This window comes from Hyaena hyaena, unplaced genomic scaffold, assembly GCF_003009895.1.
Source record: "Hyaena hyaena isolate Hyena2069 unplaced genomic scaffold, ASM300989v1 scaffold_130, whole genome shotgun sequence".
Lineage (NCBI taxonomy): Eukaryota > Metazoa > Chordata > Mammalia > Carnivora > Hyaenidae > Hyaena > Hyaena hyaena.
Genome location: NW_024080762.1, coordinates 1,156,555 through 1,170,585, shown reverse-complemented (window position 1 = coordinate 1,170,585; position 14,031 = coordinate 1,156,555). Strand labels below are relative to the sequence as shown.

The 14,031-nt window shown below is 35.5% G+C and overlaps 1 protein-coding gene across 1 annotated transcript in view; it reads left to right on the top strand.

Annotated features, from left to right (window-relative positions):
- The window catches only part of ARIH1 (ariadne RBR E3 ubiquitin protein ligase 1), a 114,246-nt gene that overhangs the window by 68,424 nt on the left and 31,791 nt on the right, over positions 1 to 14,031 (top strand). The window contains exons 3-5 of the mRNA XM_039237842.1: positions 1,307 to 1,451; positions 8,526 to 8,618; positions 9,106 to 9,161. Of these exons, the coding sequence (XP_039093773.1) occupies positions 1,307 to 1,451; positions 8,526 to 8,618; positions 9,106 to 9,161 (294 nt within the window). The remainder of the gene's footprint in view (positions 1 to 1,306; positions 1,452 to 8,525; positions 8,619 to 9,105; positions 9,162 to 14,031) is intronic.

Sequence of the window (14,031 nt, the reverse complement as noted above, 5' to 3'; positions counted from 1 at the left end):
CTGCTTTTTGAGTAAAACTTGACATCTTAGGTTTTCTCAGAATAATTAGTAGGAAAGCATTTGATTTTCTGCTCTATATATTTTGATTAGCTGAATCATCAGTAATAACTTTAACTTTGTATGAGTTCTCCTTTTATAATGTATGTACGTTTTGATTAATAATTTGATCATTTTGTTGAAACGTACTATAATCAAAGTATTTATAAAAATATATTTATTAGTCTAATGAGAGTGATTTGTTCTCATTTGAGTGATTTTCCTGGAGATACATAGTATGTGCTTTGACACAAAGCATGAACAAGACCTGCATTAAAAAAAAAATGGAAATCTCTTTTGAGCATCACTTATTTTTTCACTTGAGAACCTCCTGTTTGTATGTAAAGAACACTGTAGTTACTGATACCTAGGTTTTAAGCGAAAAAGTAATTGAACAGATTTTTGATTTATATTTTTGTTAGTTTATTTGATTCATAGATTGCAAGTTTTTGTATCTATTGTTTGTCCTCTAGAATATTAAGATATTTTGGGAGGCCAGCAACCATGTGTTATCTGGATTAATGTGAAATACTGTGCTAAGTATTTGTCACTGTCTTCTGTTAAGAAATTTGCAATTCACTTGAAGCTCTGTAGATAATACTTGGCATTGTGCTCTTGATATTTTAGATGGTACTACTTATGTATATTTAGAACCCTATTGAAACCTACATGAAAAGCTAATATATAGATTATTTGATATAAAAACATTTTAAGGTATAGTTTTTTGTTTCCTTCTTCCTCCACTTTGCTAGTTAATTAAAAATTACTTTAAGAGAATAATTAGAAAGCAAATAAATATTTTGTAGAATGAGACACAGTAAATGATTTGCCGGGTAAGATATGCTTTGTAGGTAGTTTTCTTGCTAATATATTTAAGCTGGTGTAATTAAAATTCTTAATAAAATTGTGTAAAATATAGCCTAGCCTTTAAAAATACTATTACTCTTCATAAGGTACCACCAGAGATAGTAATAACTTTCCTTCTTAAGTTTTACTTATAGTACTATTAAAATACTAATAGCCTAATCTCCCAGGATAAAAACAAAGTAAAGACCAAAATAGCACAAAAGCTCAATCTGCTTTCATACACAAACCTCTATTTTGCTACAGTTTATAGTCATACACCTCATTTCATCTGAGCAAGAAAAGGTTATAATTTGGGTTTATTTTAATTCAGTTCATTGCTGTTCCCTATAGAAAATCAGGTTTTTGGAGAGCTCTAACAGTGTGCTATTGCTGGGCTCTCATCCTTTCTGTTTAAATAATGCAGGTACTTTGATGGAAACCTGGAGAAGCTCTTTGCTGAGTGTCATGTAATTAATCCAAGTAAAAAGTCTCGAACACGCCAGATGAATACAAGGTCATCAGCACAGGATATGCCTTGTCAGATCTGCTACTTGAACTACCCTAACTCGGTGAGTATCTGGTAGTTTAAGGCTAGCACTGACTCTCAGTTTCAGAGGGTAAATCAACTTTCATTATTTATATATTTTAATGTTTTTACTTATTTCTGAGAGAGAGGGAGACACAGAATCTGAAGCAGACTCCAGACACTGAGCTAGCTGTCAGCACAGAGCCCGATACGGGGCTCGAACCCACAAACCGTGAGATCATGACCTGAGCCGAAGTCGGATACTTAACCGACTGAGCCACCCAGGTGCCCCAACTTTCATTATTTAAACAAAGGAAGATATGCGAATTTGGGATTGTATTGTAGTAAAACAGTAACCTATCAGAATATTAAGGATAAAGGAAAGGAAGAGAAAGAATAGAGTTTGTTCTTTCCCCCTCCTCCCCTGTTTGCCTTTTAAAGCAGTAACTTGTCCAGGTTGTTATTACACACCTAAATCTATTCTGAGTTCATTTTACTGTCATGAGAGAGCAGTTTAATAGGTGAGCAGTGAGTAGACTATTGTTTCATCCAAAATAAAACACATTTAAAACTAACATTTTAAAATAAATATACAAAACATTTATATCTCTAGTAGTATTTTACTACAGAGCTTTCAGGATTTTTCATAACAAAGATTTTCACTTATACAGGTCCATTCTAACGGAGAGTCTTCAATATAGCAAGTGGTAAGAGAGTTGGAACAGACACTAGGACCAGTTAACTGAGGTTTCTCTTCAGTAAAAGTATACCTCTTAAAACCTGTTGAATTTAGCTGATTTACTTTGGCGTGTCTAGTTAAGATTTTTAGGCTTAAACATAATCTTTCTATGAAGTCCTTACTTTTGTGGCATAAATGTATTTAGTCTCTTGGAATTCACCTCTAAAATGTTTCAAGGTATCTAAGAAATAATTTAATTATATAAAAATAACTTATCGTATTCATATTCTTTGCTTTAATAGTTAAGCAACTCTTTCTAATAATTACTATATAAAAAGTCTTTGTCACCAGTATTATATATTTTAACATATTGAAGGTTTTTCATTGTTTTTCTTTGAGGTTTGTATGTATCTCTGTAGAATCCCATTTGAAGGGAACTAATTTGTTCACATGTACAAGTACTTAGAAAAGAGGTTTTATGAGACTGACGCGCTACCTACTGCGCTAACGAGGCACCTTGATAGAAAAGAGGTTTTAAAAGAAAGTTAATTAAGTACTCTTAGAGAAATAGAACAGTCAATGAATGGAAATAATTTCGTAGGTAAGGAGTTGAATTTCCAAATTTTCATGTTACTTCATAGCTCTAATGCTAACTATTTGGCTTTACATAGTAAGTTATTAAATCTCACTGGGTTGGAATTCTTTTATCTTTCAAATGAGTTTGATAAGTTATTTTTTCATCTCATTACTATTCTGAGGATTGTATCATTTCCCTCTCCTTTCAATCACAATCTTAATTTGAGTATTTAAAAAAAAAAATCAACAATACTACTAAAGATACATTAAATTCATGTTTTGACCACTTTAACAGATTCTCTTTGCCAGTTGACATTTGTATAGTTCATAAAAGTTTTTGTGAATTAATAACTGACACCCAAAGAATTTGTCCCAGATAATACAAGGTTCTCTTATTCCCTGGCATTTTTCTTCCTGCTCTGTTATAACTAGCTCTTCCATAGTTTAAATCTTAAATGTAATTTTAGTACTGAAACTAGCTACTTACAAATATCCCCTGTAACTTTCTCAGTGCCCTTGGTATTATCTGTCTTAACAAATTGAAAATCATGACTGGAGATTTTCATTGTAAATTTTGCTTGTACTTGTAACTAACAGGCCTACTATTCATTTCATTTTTTCAACACACCAGGCACTATCCTAAGTATTAGAAACACAATGGAGAATCAAGGCATAATGCCTGCCTCACATACTTTACTACGGGTTAGCTGGGTAGATAAGTAAAATGACATATTCAGAAAGAATGGTAAGCACTTTGGTAGGGCATGATACTGTGGGAACATGTTGGAGAGAGACACCTAACCTAGTTTTAGATAAGGGAGAATTTCCCACCGAAATTGACTTCTGAGATAACCTCTGAAAGTGTGGTAGTTAGGTGAACCAGCAAAATGTAGCAATACAGAAGCCAAAGGAAGAGAACGCACTTCTAAGAATGGTAAACAGTGCTAAAAACTTCAGAGAAAAAAATTGAAGACTTACTTTAGAATTAACAACATGAAGTTTACGGATGATATTGGAAAGTTAATTTAAGTAGTGTGGTAAGATGGGAAACCATACTGCATGACCTGAAGAGTCCTTGACTTGAAGGTGGGAAAGGAAGAAGAGGCAATAAAGATGAACAAATTGCTCTTTAAAGGAAGTTTGGCTATGAAAGTGAGAGGACAAAATGCAAACCGCAACATGGGTTGGAAAGTAAATTAAAGATTGTTATGGAAACTGTGCCAAGCATTAAGAAAAATACAGTGTAATAAAACTAGGACTTCTTTTCTCATAGTTTTTAGACTAATACAGAAAGATAACTTTAATATCTGTTGTACAGCTCCCATGTTTCGATTTCCACTGCTCTCTTCAAACACCGATACTTGCCTTTTATTTAGTGTATATCTTCAAGACCTTTATCCTTCCCGAAAGCAATTTTAGCTTTATAGTGCCACATGCAAGCAAGTTTTGTAAATAATTGCTTTGGTAGCTTAGTTTATAGGACTTTGGAGTTAACTGTCATGGGTGATGTCTCCTTTAAAAACAGTTTCTGGAGACTTCTGGGCATTTTTAAAGTTCATAAATTCCCCCACCCCCAATCCCTTGTGTTGTGGCCAATTCAGGGGTTTCTTAATCCTGGCAACAGTTATTCACTTTATAATAATGTTGCTTTGAATTAAAGTGTTAAGATCTGTCTTTACTACTCCCCCCCGCCCCCCTCCCCACCTTACTAGGAAGTATAGTTTGGGCTATACCATCTCATTTTTATGAAGGAAATAATTTGTATATTCTAAGAGTCTAACATATATATATGTTAAATAAAAGCAACTTTGGAGATTATAAGGATAGTCCACCCTCCTATCCCTCACCCCCTCACTCTGAATCTTTGTGCTGGAAACACTGAAAACACCTGATCTAAGTCCAACCCTATATTCCTTTTTAACTCATTCCATTTTATAGATGAGGGAACTGATGCCCTGATTATTCAGTTTTTATAAACAAAATGGCTTTATTAAGTAAATTAAGTAACTTTGGAAATTATGTGTCCAACTTCTGATGGAGGAAAGCTAATTCTTAGTGTTCTTACTGCTGTTTGACATTAGTTGCTATGTATATAAATGGCAGGGATAAGTGAACCCTATAAGAGTGATTATTCATTCAGTTCTTTTTTTAAGGGACGATTAGTTTGTTTTATGTAATATTTCATATATTTTTAGTGTATTTTAGGTCAGATTTATTTATGATATAAACAGGGATAAGCTTGTTGATAGATCCCTTGAGTCAGGGAAAGATTGAAGGACCCAAGTAGGTAAGCATGAGATAGTAAAAGAACAGATCTGTGAAAGGAGGAGGAGGGAAAAAGATATGCAACAGAATGGTGATACTCTGATATGTCCATAATAATGACACTGCTCTTGAGCACAGTAAATGCGTTTATACCACAGGTTAGTTTTTGCTTTACCTTTAGACGTGAGTGTGTAATTTATTTTCTAATTTATCTTGTTTAGGATTGTCTAATTAAAAATTTATTGAAAAGAAGTCTTTAAAGAATAAAAAGCTTTCTTTTTATCTTATAATGGTCCCTGGTCAGAAGGTTCAAAGGTAGAGATGTTACTTGCAGTGATCACTTAGTAACCATTGTGACCTTTAATCTCTCAGTCTCAAGGATTCTTTATTTGAAAAAGGAATAAAGCACATGAGGATGCATATGTGTTTTTAAGTTATGAATAAAGCATTTTAGAACTGTTGATCATTGACTCTGCTATATTTATCCTTTATAGAATGCTCCTTCTCATTGTAGCCTTGAAAATTATATGCTCTCTATTAGTGATCTGGCAACAAATTAGTGCCAGATCTCCTTTAGAAATGGGGAGTAATGAGAGTAGATTCTTTTGTTTCTTTCCAGATCTTTTTTTTTATGTGTGAGAATTATTGATTTCCAAAATATTTATCTTCACTTGTTCTGTGAATGAGAATCATTGTCAGTAAGAATAGCACTGTATTTTAAACTGGGTAAATATTTCCTATGCCTTTTAGGACACTGATAGATTTTTTTTCCCCATGTCTGCTTTTGGGCATCCTTTATATAGTTGATATGCTGTAGTATAGAATTTTGTATCCTGACTATTTGTATCTAATGTTGTAAGCAACATCAGAAATTTCATGAACATTTTTCACATACCAGATAATTAGAAAATGGAATGGAATTCAAAATACCCCTTATGTGAGCCACCAGAATAATAAAAGAGCTAGAACTAAACTTGGCAAGAAATGTGAAAGATCTATATGAAGAAAACTGGAAATACTAAGATCACTTGAGTATTTGGCAAGATAGAATAATAGTAAAATATTGGGAGGGGGGAAGGACTAGATTGGTGGGGACAGAGAGGAACTAGCCTACCTGATACAAGAGTAGTAGCGCAGTGGAACAAGATAGAGTCAGATATGTGTGAGGAGAATTTGGTGTATCATAGAAGGGGGCATTTCAAATAAGGTGGTTTCGGTAAATGGCATGGGAACAACTTGATTGCTTTCTGAAGTAGAATCTTAAATTTCTTCCAAACTCTTTATATTAAAGTTAGTTGATTTACAATCCAGAAAATTTAAAACTAATACACTTTGCTACATATAAGTAGAGAGCTTCTGCATGGCAACAAAATGGGAGTGTTCAAATTTGAAACTGAAAAATATTTTCCACTAACTAGGTGAAAATCCCCACTAAATCATTAAAGGGGAAAAAAAACCCAGTGAAAAAATGGGCAAAATAGATGAAGAGGGTGCACAGAATAAGAAATATAGAGCCTTAAATATTTTTTCTAATGTTTAAACTTCACTCATAATAAGATAAATTAAAATCAAAACTGATGAAGATACTCTATTTTCACCTGTCAGATTGACAGAGATCAAGGAGTTTGGTACTGTGTTGACATGGGTATTGGAAAACCAGGTTCTCTTGAGCACTGTAAATTGCTATAACCTCTTTGAATGAAGCGTGGCAATCATCTATTTAAGTGTAAATGTGTACCTTTTATAATGTCACTTGTACAAATTTGTCCTAAGGTGCATTTGCATGATCACAATGGTGTGTGTGTGTGTGTGTGTGTGTGTGTGTGTGTGTGTGTGTGTGTGTAACGAATGCAATTGCATAGTGGCAAAAAAGAAAAAAAAGGGTCTAAATGTCCTTTAGTGGTGGACTGTTCAAATTACGGTACCTTCATACAGAATGTCAAAAGAGGTGGACCCACGTGTACTAATGTAGAATCACATAAGAAATTTATTCAATAATAATAAACCAAAATGCAGAAGAGTGTGCCATGGTCTTACTGTGTGTGTATATACCTGTGTGCATTAGAACATCTCTGGAAGAATATGTAAGATAATGGTGATAGTGATTACTTTTAGGTAGAGAAGTAGAGGAAAAGGATAGGGATATAGGAGACTTATTTTCAACATAAATTCATATTGTTTAAGAATTGTTTTTAGCCATGAGCCTGTATTATCTATTCGCTTAAAAATAATATAGAGTAAATATTCATATATTCTTAGTTGAAACTGGTAACCACTTGTCTTTGTACAATACTGAAGTACTTGTTTAATATCCCATTATAGAATATAATATACTTCTTATAATCATCCTTCAAATTAATAGTATTTCAAATCATATAAGTAATATAAGATTAGACCAAAATGTTACTATTATTCTTAGCTATCTGAATAAATCTTTATGATTTCCATAAGATTTTGATGATCTTGGTAAGCTACAATCCATGCAACTTATGAAGTCCTGTATTTGTGTGACATTTTTTAATAACCATTTTGATATAATTCAGATATGATACAGTTCACGTATTTAAAGTACTTTTTAGTATAGTCGCAGAGTTGTACACTCACTGTCACAGGAAACTTTAGGATATTTTCATCACCCTAGAAAGAAACCTCGTATCCTTTTATAGCCACTTCCTTCCATCTCCACCCGGCACCCAACCCTTGGCAACCACTAATGTACTCTTTCTATGAATTTGCCTGTTCTGGACCTTTTGTATTACATGCAAAGCGAACAATGTGTGGTCTTTTGTGACTAGATTCTTTCATTTAGCATAATGTTTTCAAGGTTCCTCTGCATTATAGCATATATCAATATTCAGTCTTTTTATGCCTGGATAATATTCTTTCAAATGGATATTCCACATTTTGTGTATCCATTCGGCAGTTGATGGACATTAGGGTTGTGTCCACTTTGGGGCTATTGTGGAAAATGCTGCTATGAATATTTGTATACAAGTTTTGTGTGGAACTATGTTTTCATTTCTTCTGGCTCTACCTAGGGGTGGAGTTCCTGGTTCTTGAGTAACTCTGTGTTTACTTATTTGAGAAACTGCCACAGTGTTTTCCAAAGTTCCTGCACCATTTTACATTCCCACCAGCAGTGTATGGAAGTTCTGATTTCTCCGCTTCCTTGCCAACACTTGTTATTGTCTGTCTTTTTGAATACAGCTGTTTTAGTGGATATGAAGTAGTGTCTCATTGTGGTTTTGATTTACAGTTCTCTGATGGCTGAGGATTTTGAGCATGTTTTCATATGCTTGTTGGTTTGGTACATGATATATTCTTATATTTAGTACAAACTTGTCTGCCTTTCCTAAAAATTACAATTATTGACTGTAGATGCACTTGTCATTAGTAAGATATTTTGTTTTAAATGTATTTGCATGCTAGATTTTACCACCAAGAAGTTTATTTTAGGAGCCCATCTATCTAGTCTTGTCAAATGGGACATTTTAGTCACTATGAGAAATGTGACCTAAGAGAGCCTTATTGAGTCACTATGTGTAGTGATTTTTCTGGTAATATCTTTTAAAAGTCCATGTATTATTTTTGTTGCAGTACTTCACTGGCCTTGAATGTGGACATAAGTTTTGTATGCAGTGCTGGAGCGAATATTTAACCACCAAAATAATGGAGGAAGGCATGGGACAGGTAAAGATGTCAATTTGATTTTCATTTTTTGTTGAATTTTCTACAGTGTCTTGACCTTTGCACAAATATAAACAGGTAAAGCCCTCTGGATTATGAATTGCATGAGGAACTTCTTTCTATATTAAGATAAAAAGATAATTGAGGCTTTTTTTTCTATTTATAATGTGGCAGTCTATTTAAAGATACAGTGCAGGTATGTTTTCTCAGCGGCATTAATATGTGTATCTATCAAGCTAAACTTGTTGAGCAATTTTGTCAGGTCTCTTGCTTGTGCCTTTCAAGTTTTATATTGAAAAACTATTCAGGTCAGCAGTTCTAGTTACCTTATGGTGATAAACACACACATACATTTCCTTTAATGGAAAGGGAACAATTAAGATCCTGTAAATGTTAAGGTATTCTCAACCTAGTGAAGTGCCTGGCGATGGTAAGCATTCAGTAAATATTTGTTGAATGAAGACATAGTTTAAATTTCAATCTTTTTCAGACTATTTCGTGTCCTGCTCATGGTTGTGATATCTTAGTGGATGACAACACAGTTATGTAAGTATTATTGATAGATATTGCATGTTGAATATTGGCTATTGGTTAAACCAAATTATTTTTGTTCATACCTCAAAGAAGGTGAAATTTTTAGTCTGAAGAGACTTTCTGATCCACATTCCTTTGTAGTACAAAAGCTCATTTCTAACTTAGGTAAATGCCCAGACACTATTTTTGTAAATATATGGCAAAATTCTAGGCAATATGTGATAGCTGGATTTCAGTAAACCTTGGAATTGGAAAATAGGATATGGCAGTTGTCCTCTGCCAAGATGGAGTTAAAAGAGAGATTTGAGGGGCGCCTGGGTGGCTTAGTCGGTTAAGCGTCCGACTTTCGCTTAGGTCATGATCTCGCGGTTCGTGGGTTCGAGCCCCGCGTCAGGCTCTGTGCTGACTGCCAGCTCAGAGCCTGGAGCCCGTTTCAGTCTGTGACTCCCTCTCTCTCTGACCCTCCCCTGCTCACGCTGTCTCTATCTCTCTCTCTCCTAGAAATAAATAAAACATTAAAAAAAAAAATTTAAAAAAAAAAAAAAGATTTGTTGTGAGATAGTATTTGTACCGATTAAAGAGGAAGAGGAGTAGACACACTTTAATGTAGGTATGACACATGTTAACAAAGAAGATGGAAGGATTTGGTAGAAAGAGACTCAGATTATGGGGCAGCTATGAGAGTCTCTGGCAGCCCTGTGGGGAACTCCACCACATAGATTGCCTATAAATGAACACTTTAGTAAGCAGAAATGGCTGAGCCCTGGTCCCCTTCCAGGCCCTGTCATTTACTGGGAGCTACCCAGGGAGAATGTGGTCTCATTTGGAACACTGCTCCTAAAGGCGCTGCATCTGGAGGTTGTTGGCTAACTCTTCTTGTGAAAGGTTCTCTTTTGAAGGGAGAAATAAACTTGAAGAAACAAGCATGGTTTTTAAGCCTGAGGCTACTTAATTGACTTCACTTTAGGAAGATAAACAGATTGAGGGCCTGAACTGTCTGCAAACAAATTGCATAGTTAGTACTGGCTAATTGCCTATACAGAAAGGTAGGTCTGTGCTTAAACACTGGGATTTGAAGGTAATAAAAGTAAAAGCAGCCATGGTTTTAATGAGCAAATTTCTTAAACTATCTAATAAAGCCTTAAATTGACTTAGCCAGCACAGTTTATAAAACTTGCTGGTTCTACTTTATTAACCTAAACCTACTTTGGTTTACTGAAACATATTTACTGTTGCTTGTTGTCAGCTCTGTGTTAATACTATGTCTTTCACTGAATTTTTTTCCCTTACTGTTTTAAGCTGGCAAAAATCAGTTCTGTATCATCTTGAAGTACCACCATCCAGCTGTCTTTATCTTGTCCCCTGAAACTTTCTGATTCCTTGTATTTTTTCATCAATACATTTCATCGGTATAGGTTACTATATCTTTTGATCTATTCCACAAACATTTACTGAGAGCATTAAGATATATTTCCTTCCCAGATCACCTGGGTGGCTTAGTTGGTTAAGTGTCCATCTGACTCTTGGTTTTGGCTCAAGTCATGATCCCGTGGTCATGAGATGAAGCCCCACATCAGGCTCCTGTGTTGGGGCATGGAGCCTGCTTGGGATTCTCTCTCTCTGCTCCTCCCCTGCTTGCTTGCTCACTCTCTCAAAATAAACTTAAAATTTTTTTTAAAAGATGCATTTCCTTTATCCAAGAGGTTCATAGTGATAAAATGCAGGGTTTAAGTTTTATTTTTTATTTATTTTTTAATTTTTTTTTATGTTTTATTTATTTCTAGGAGAGAGAAACAGCGTGAGCAGGGGAGGGTCAGAGAGAGAGGGAGGCACAGAATCTGAAACAGGCTCCAGGCTCTGAGCTGGCAGTCAGCACAGAGCCCGACGCGGGGCTTGAACCCATGAACCGCGAGATCATGACCTAAGCGAAAGTCGGACGCTTAACCGACGAAACCACCCAGGCGCCCCGCAGGGTTTAAGTTTTATATAATAAAGGCATGTATAAAGTACAGTCAGAAGCAAATTATTCCACCTGAAGAGTTTAAGAAGACTTAAGGAATAATATAAATGGGGTAAAAATTTGGATTGAGAGAGTTGAGGGTAATGGTGGTTAAAGAATACAAATATTTTAAAAAATAGTTTATGAACTTCTCTATTAAGTATTCTGTAGTGTCTAGAAAGTAGTAGATTGTTGGAGATGAGGATAAAAGACCTTGACAGTTTATGAGTTTCATCTGAGAAGGTTGTTAAGACTCTGATAATAAGATACACAGTTTTAGAAATACATTGTATTGAGGAGGCACCTGGCTGGCTCAGTTGGAATAGTATGCGGCTCTTGATGGGGTGGTGAGTTCGAGCCCGCAGGTGCGCGCGCGCGTGAGTGCGCGCTCTCTGTCTCTCTCTCTCTCTGTCTCTCTCTCTCTCTCTCTCTCAAAATAAATAAACTTAAAAAAAGGGAAACTTGAAGAATATTTATAAGAGCATGTTAATAGTGCTATCAGCTAGGGGCTTGGGGATTAGAAAGAGGGATTTTTATTTTTCACCTTATACAGTTGTATAAGTTGGTATATATAATACCATTTTCTTTCTTATGAATATTTTAGAATTTAAGATTAATTAAATGAGAGAATGTGTTTAAGTGTTTAACCTTAAATAATAACTGAAATACACTTAATAATTTTTCTCCTAGTATGAAAGAAATAGAATCCTTTACAGTCATGGTATTATTTTTAAATTTCCAATATGATAGATTAAAAAAATAGTTTATTTTAATTTGACTTCATCTCATTTGAAACTTGAATTGAACCTGAAACTGGATTCTTTCTTGAAGACACATTCTCCTATAACCTTCTCAAGTTGAAGCTTGCATTCCCCCCTCCCCCGCCCATACCTCATGGAGAGGAAGCGAAGTCATTGCCTCTCTTAGTTTCAGATGTTATATTCAGATTGTTCTCTACTTCATGGATCTTGGGTCTTGTGTTACCCAGCTATGTTGTAGTCCTTTCTGCTTTTATTTGCTTGACTTCTTGATCACACCCAACTTGATTATTCATAGTATTCACAACTTACTGTCTTTCTCCTAAGGTTTGCTGTCATCAGTGTGGTTTCAGTGTCTCTGCGTATAGTCTGTTATTCTATACCCTAACCCTGTGGTTCTCAATAGTGTAATCCCCCAAACAGCAGCATCAATATCACCTAGGAGTTTGTTAAAAATGCACATTCTCAGGCCAAGATCTAGACTTACTGAATCAGAAACTCTGGGGATGGGTCCCTGCAATCTGAACAAGCTCTCCTAGTGGGGTTCTGATGTATGCTTAAGTTTGAGAACTACTGCATTGCCTTTCATTTTCTTAGTGTACTCATTTCAGTAAAATCCCCTTTACTCCAGCACCAAGTCCTAAGGCCACCACCCTAGGACTACTCTACATCTACTCTAATTGACTTGGCAAAATCATCTTTTTCTGCCTCTTCCTGAATACTGCTCTTTGGGTTTCTGGGTTTCTTTGTACTTTATACACTCTCCTTGGTCATACTTTGGAAATTCTCAGATTTATATGTCCAGGTCAGCTCTATCTTTTGAGCTTGGGACGCACATATTCCACTGCCTATCAGGCATGTTCATGTGTATATTCTTCAGGTTTTACCTTGTCCAACTCCTCCTCCTCTACCACCACCACCACCACCACCACCACCAAACTCCTTCTTCTGGGTGCTTAGTATCAAATATGGTACCACTAGGTGTTAAAGACTTGCCTAAATTAGAATCCTGGTGATACCCCAGATTCATTTTTCTCCTACATTTCCTAGAGTGTTCCTTACACCAAGTGCTTTCATCTCCACATCCCAGTTAGTGTTAAATCCTTCCATTTCCCTCAGTTCCTACTGCCATTAATCTGATCCAGGCTATCGTCTTTTCTTAAAAGCTGGGAATCTGTGACTGGTTCCTGAATGATTTCCATATACTATACTGTCACCTTTCAATTCTTTTTTTCCATTCTGTATTGCTTACCTGTGCAGCTTCATCTTTGCCTTGCCTTTTCTCACATTCTCTTTTCTAGTGGTGTGGAACTTGGCTTCTTGAAAGTACTGTGCATTTTATTATTTGCATTTGGTTTAGTTTGACTTTGTTTAGTTTTTCTCTAATGTCTCTTATGTGCACTGCTCTTTCCTGTTTTGCTCTTTAGTTCTGTTAATCTGCTCATCCTCTTAGTCATCCTTCAGGTCTCAGTTTACTGGTTTGCATTTTGGTTTGGGCAGGTAACCTATGTGTTCCTTAACTCCCTCATAGTTTCCTTAGTAGATATTTTTGGGGGCGCCTGGGTGGCTTAGTCAGTTAAGTGTCCGACTTTCGCTTAGGTCATGATCTCGCGGTTCGTGGGTTCGAGCCCCACGTCGGGCTCTGTGCTGACTGCCAGCTCAGAGCCTGGAGCCTGTTTCAGTCTGTGACTCCCTCTCTCTGACCCTCCCCTGCTCACGCTGTCTCTCTCTCTCTCCTAGAAATAAATAAAAAACATTAAAAAAATAGATATTTTTGTAATTGCCTATATTCGTATCTGTATTTTTTCTTAGACTATCAGCTGTATGATCCTGGGTCGACTGTTTATGTTCACTAAATGCTTGTTTCCATTCAGGAGGTGATCTTAAATTAATAATTAAGATTAGTTATTTAGTAGATTCATTTTTTTATTCTTTGGCAATGTGTATATAATAGGCATGTATCCTTGAATCAGTAACTGGAAATATATTTTTCTCTCTTGCATTTATAAGCATATGTCATCATTTTAGACTTTAAGGATGGGTTTGTGATAGAATACCATCAAGGCTGCTTGGCTAAGTGGGTCTCTCTTCTACAATGGCCTCATATAGTTATACTTCCACAGTC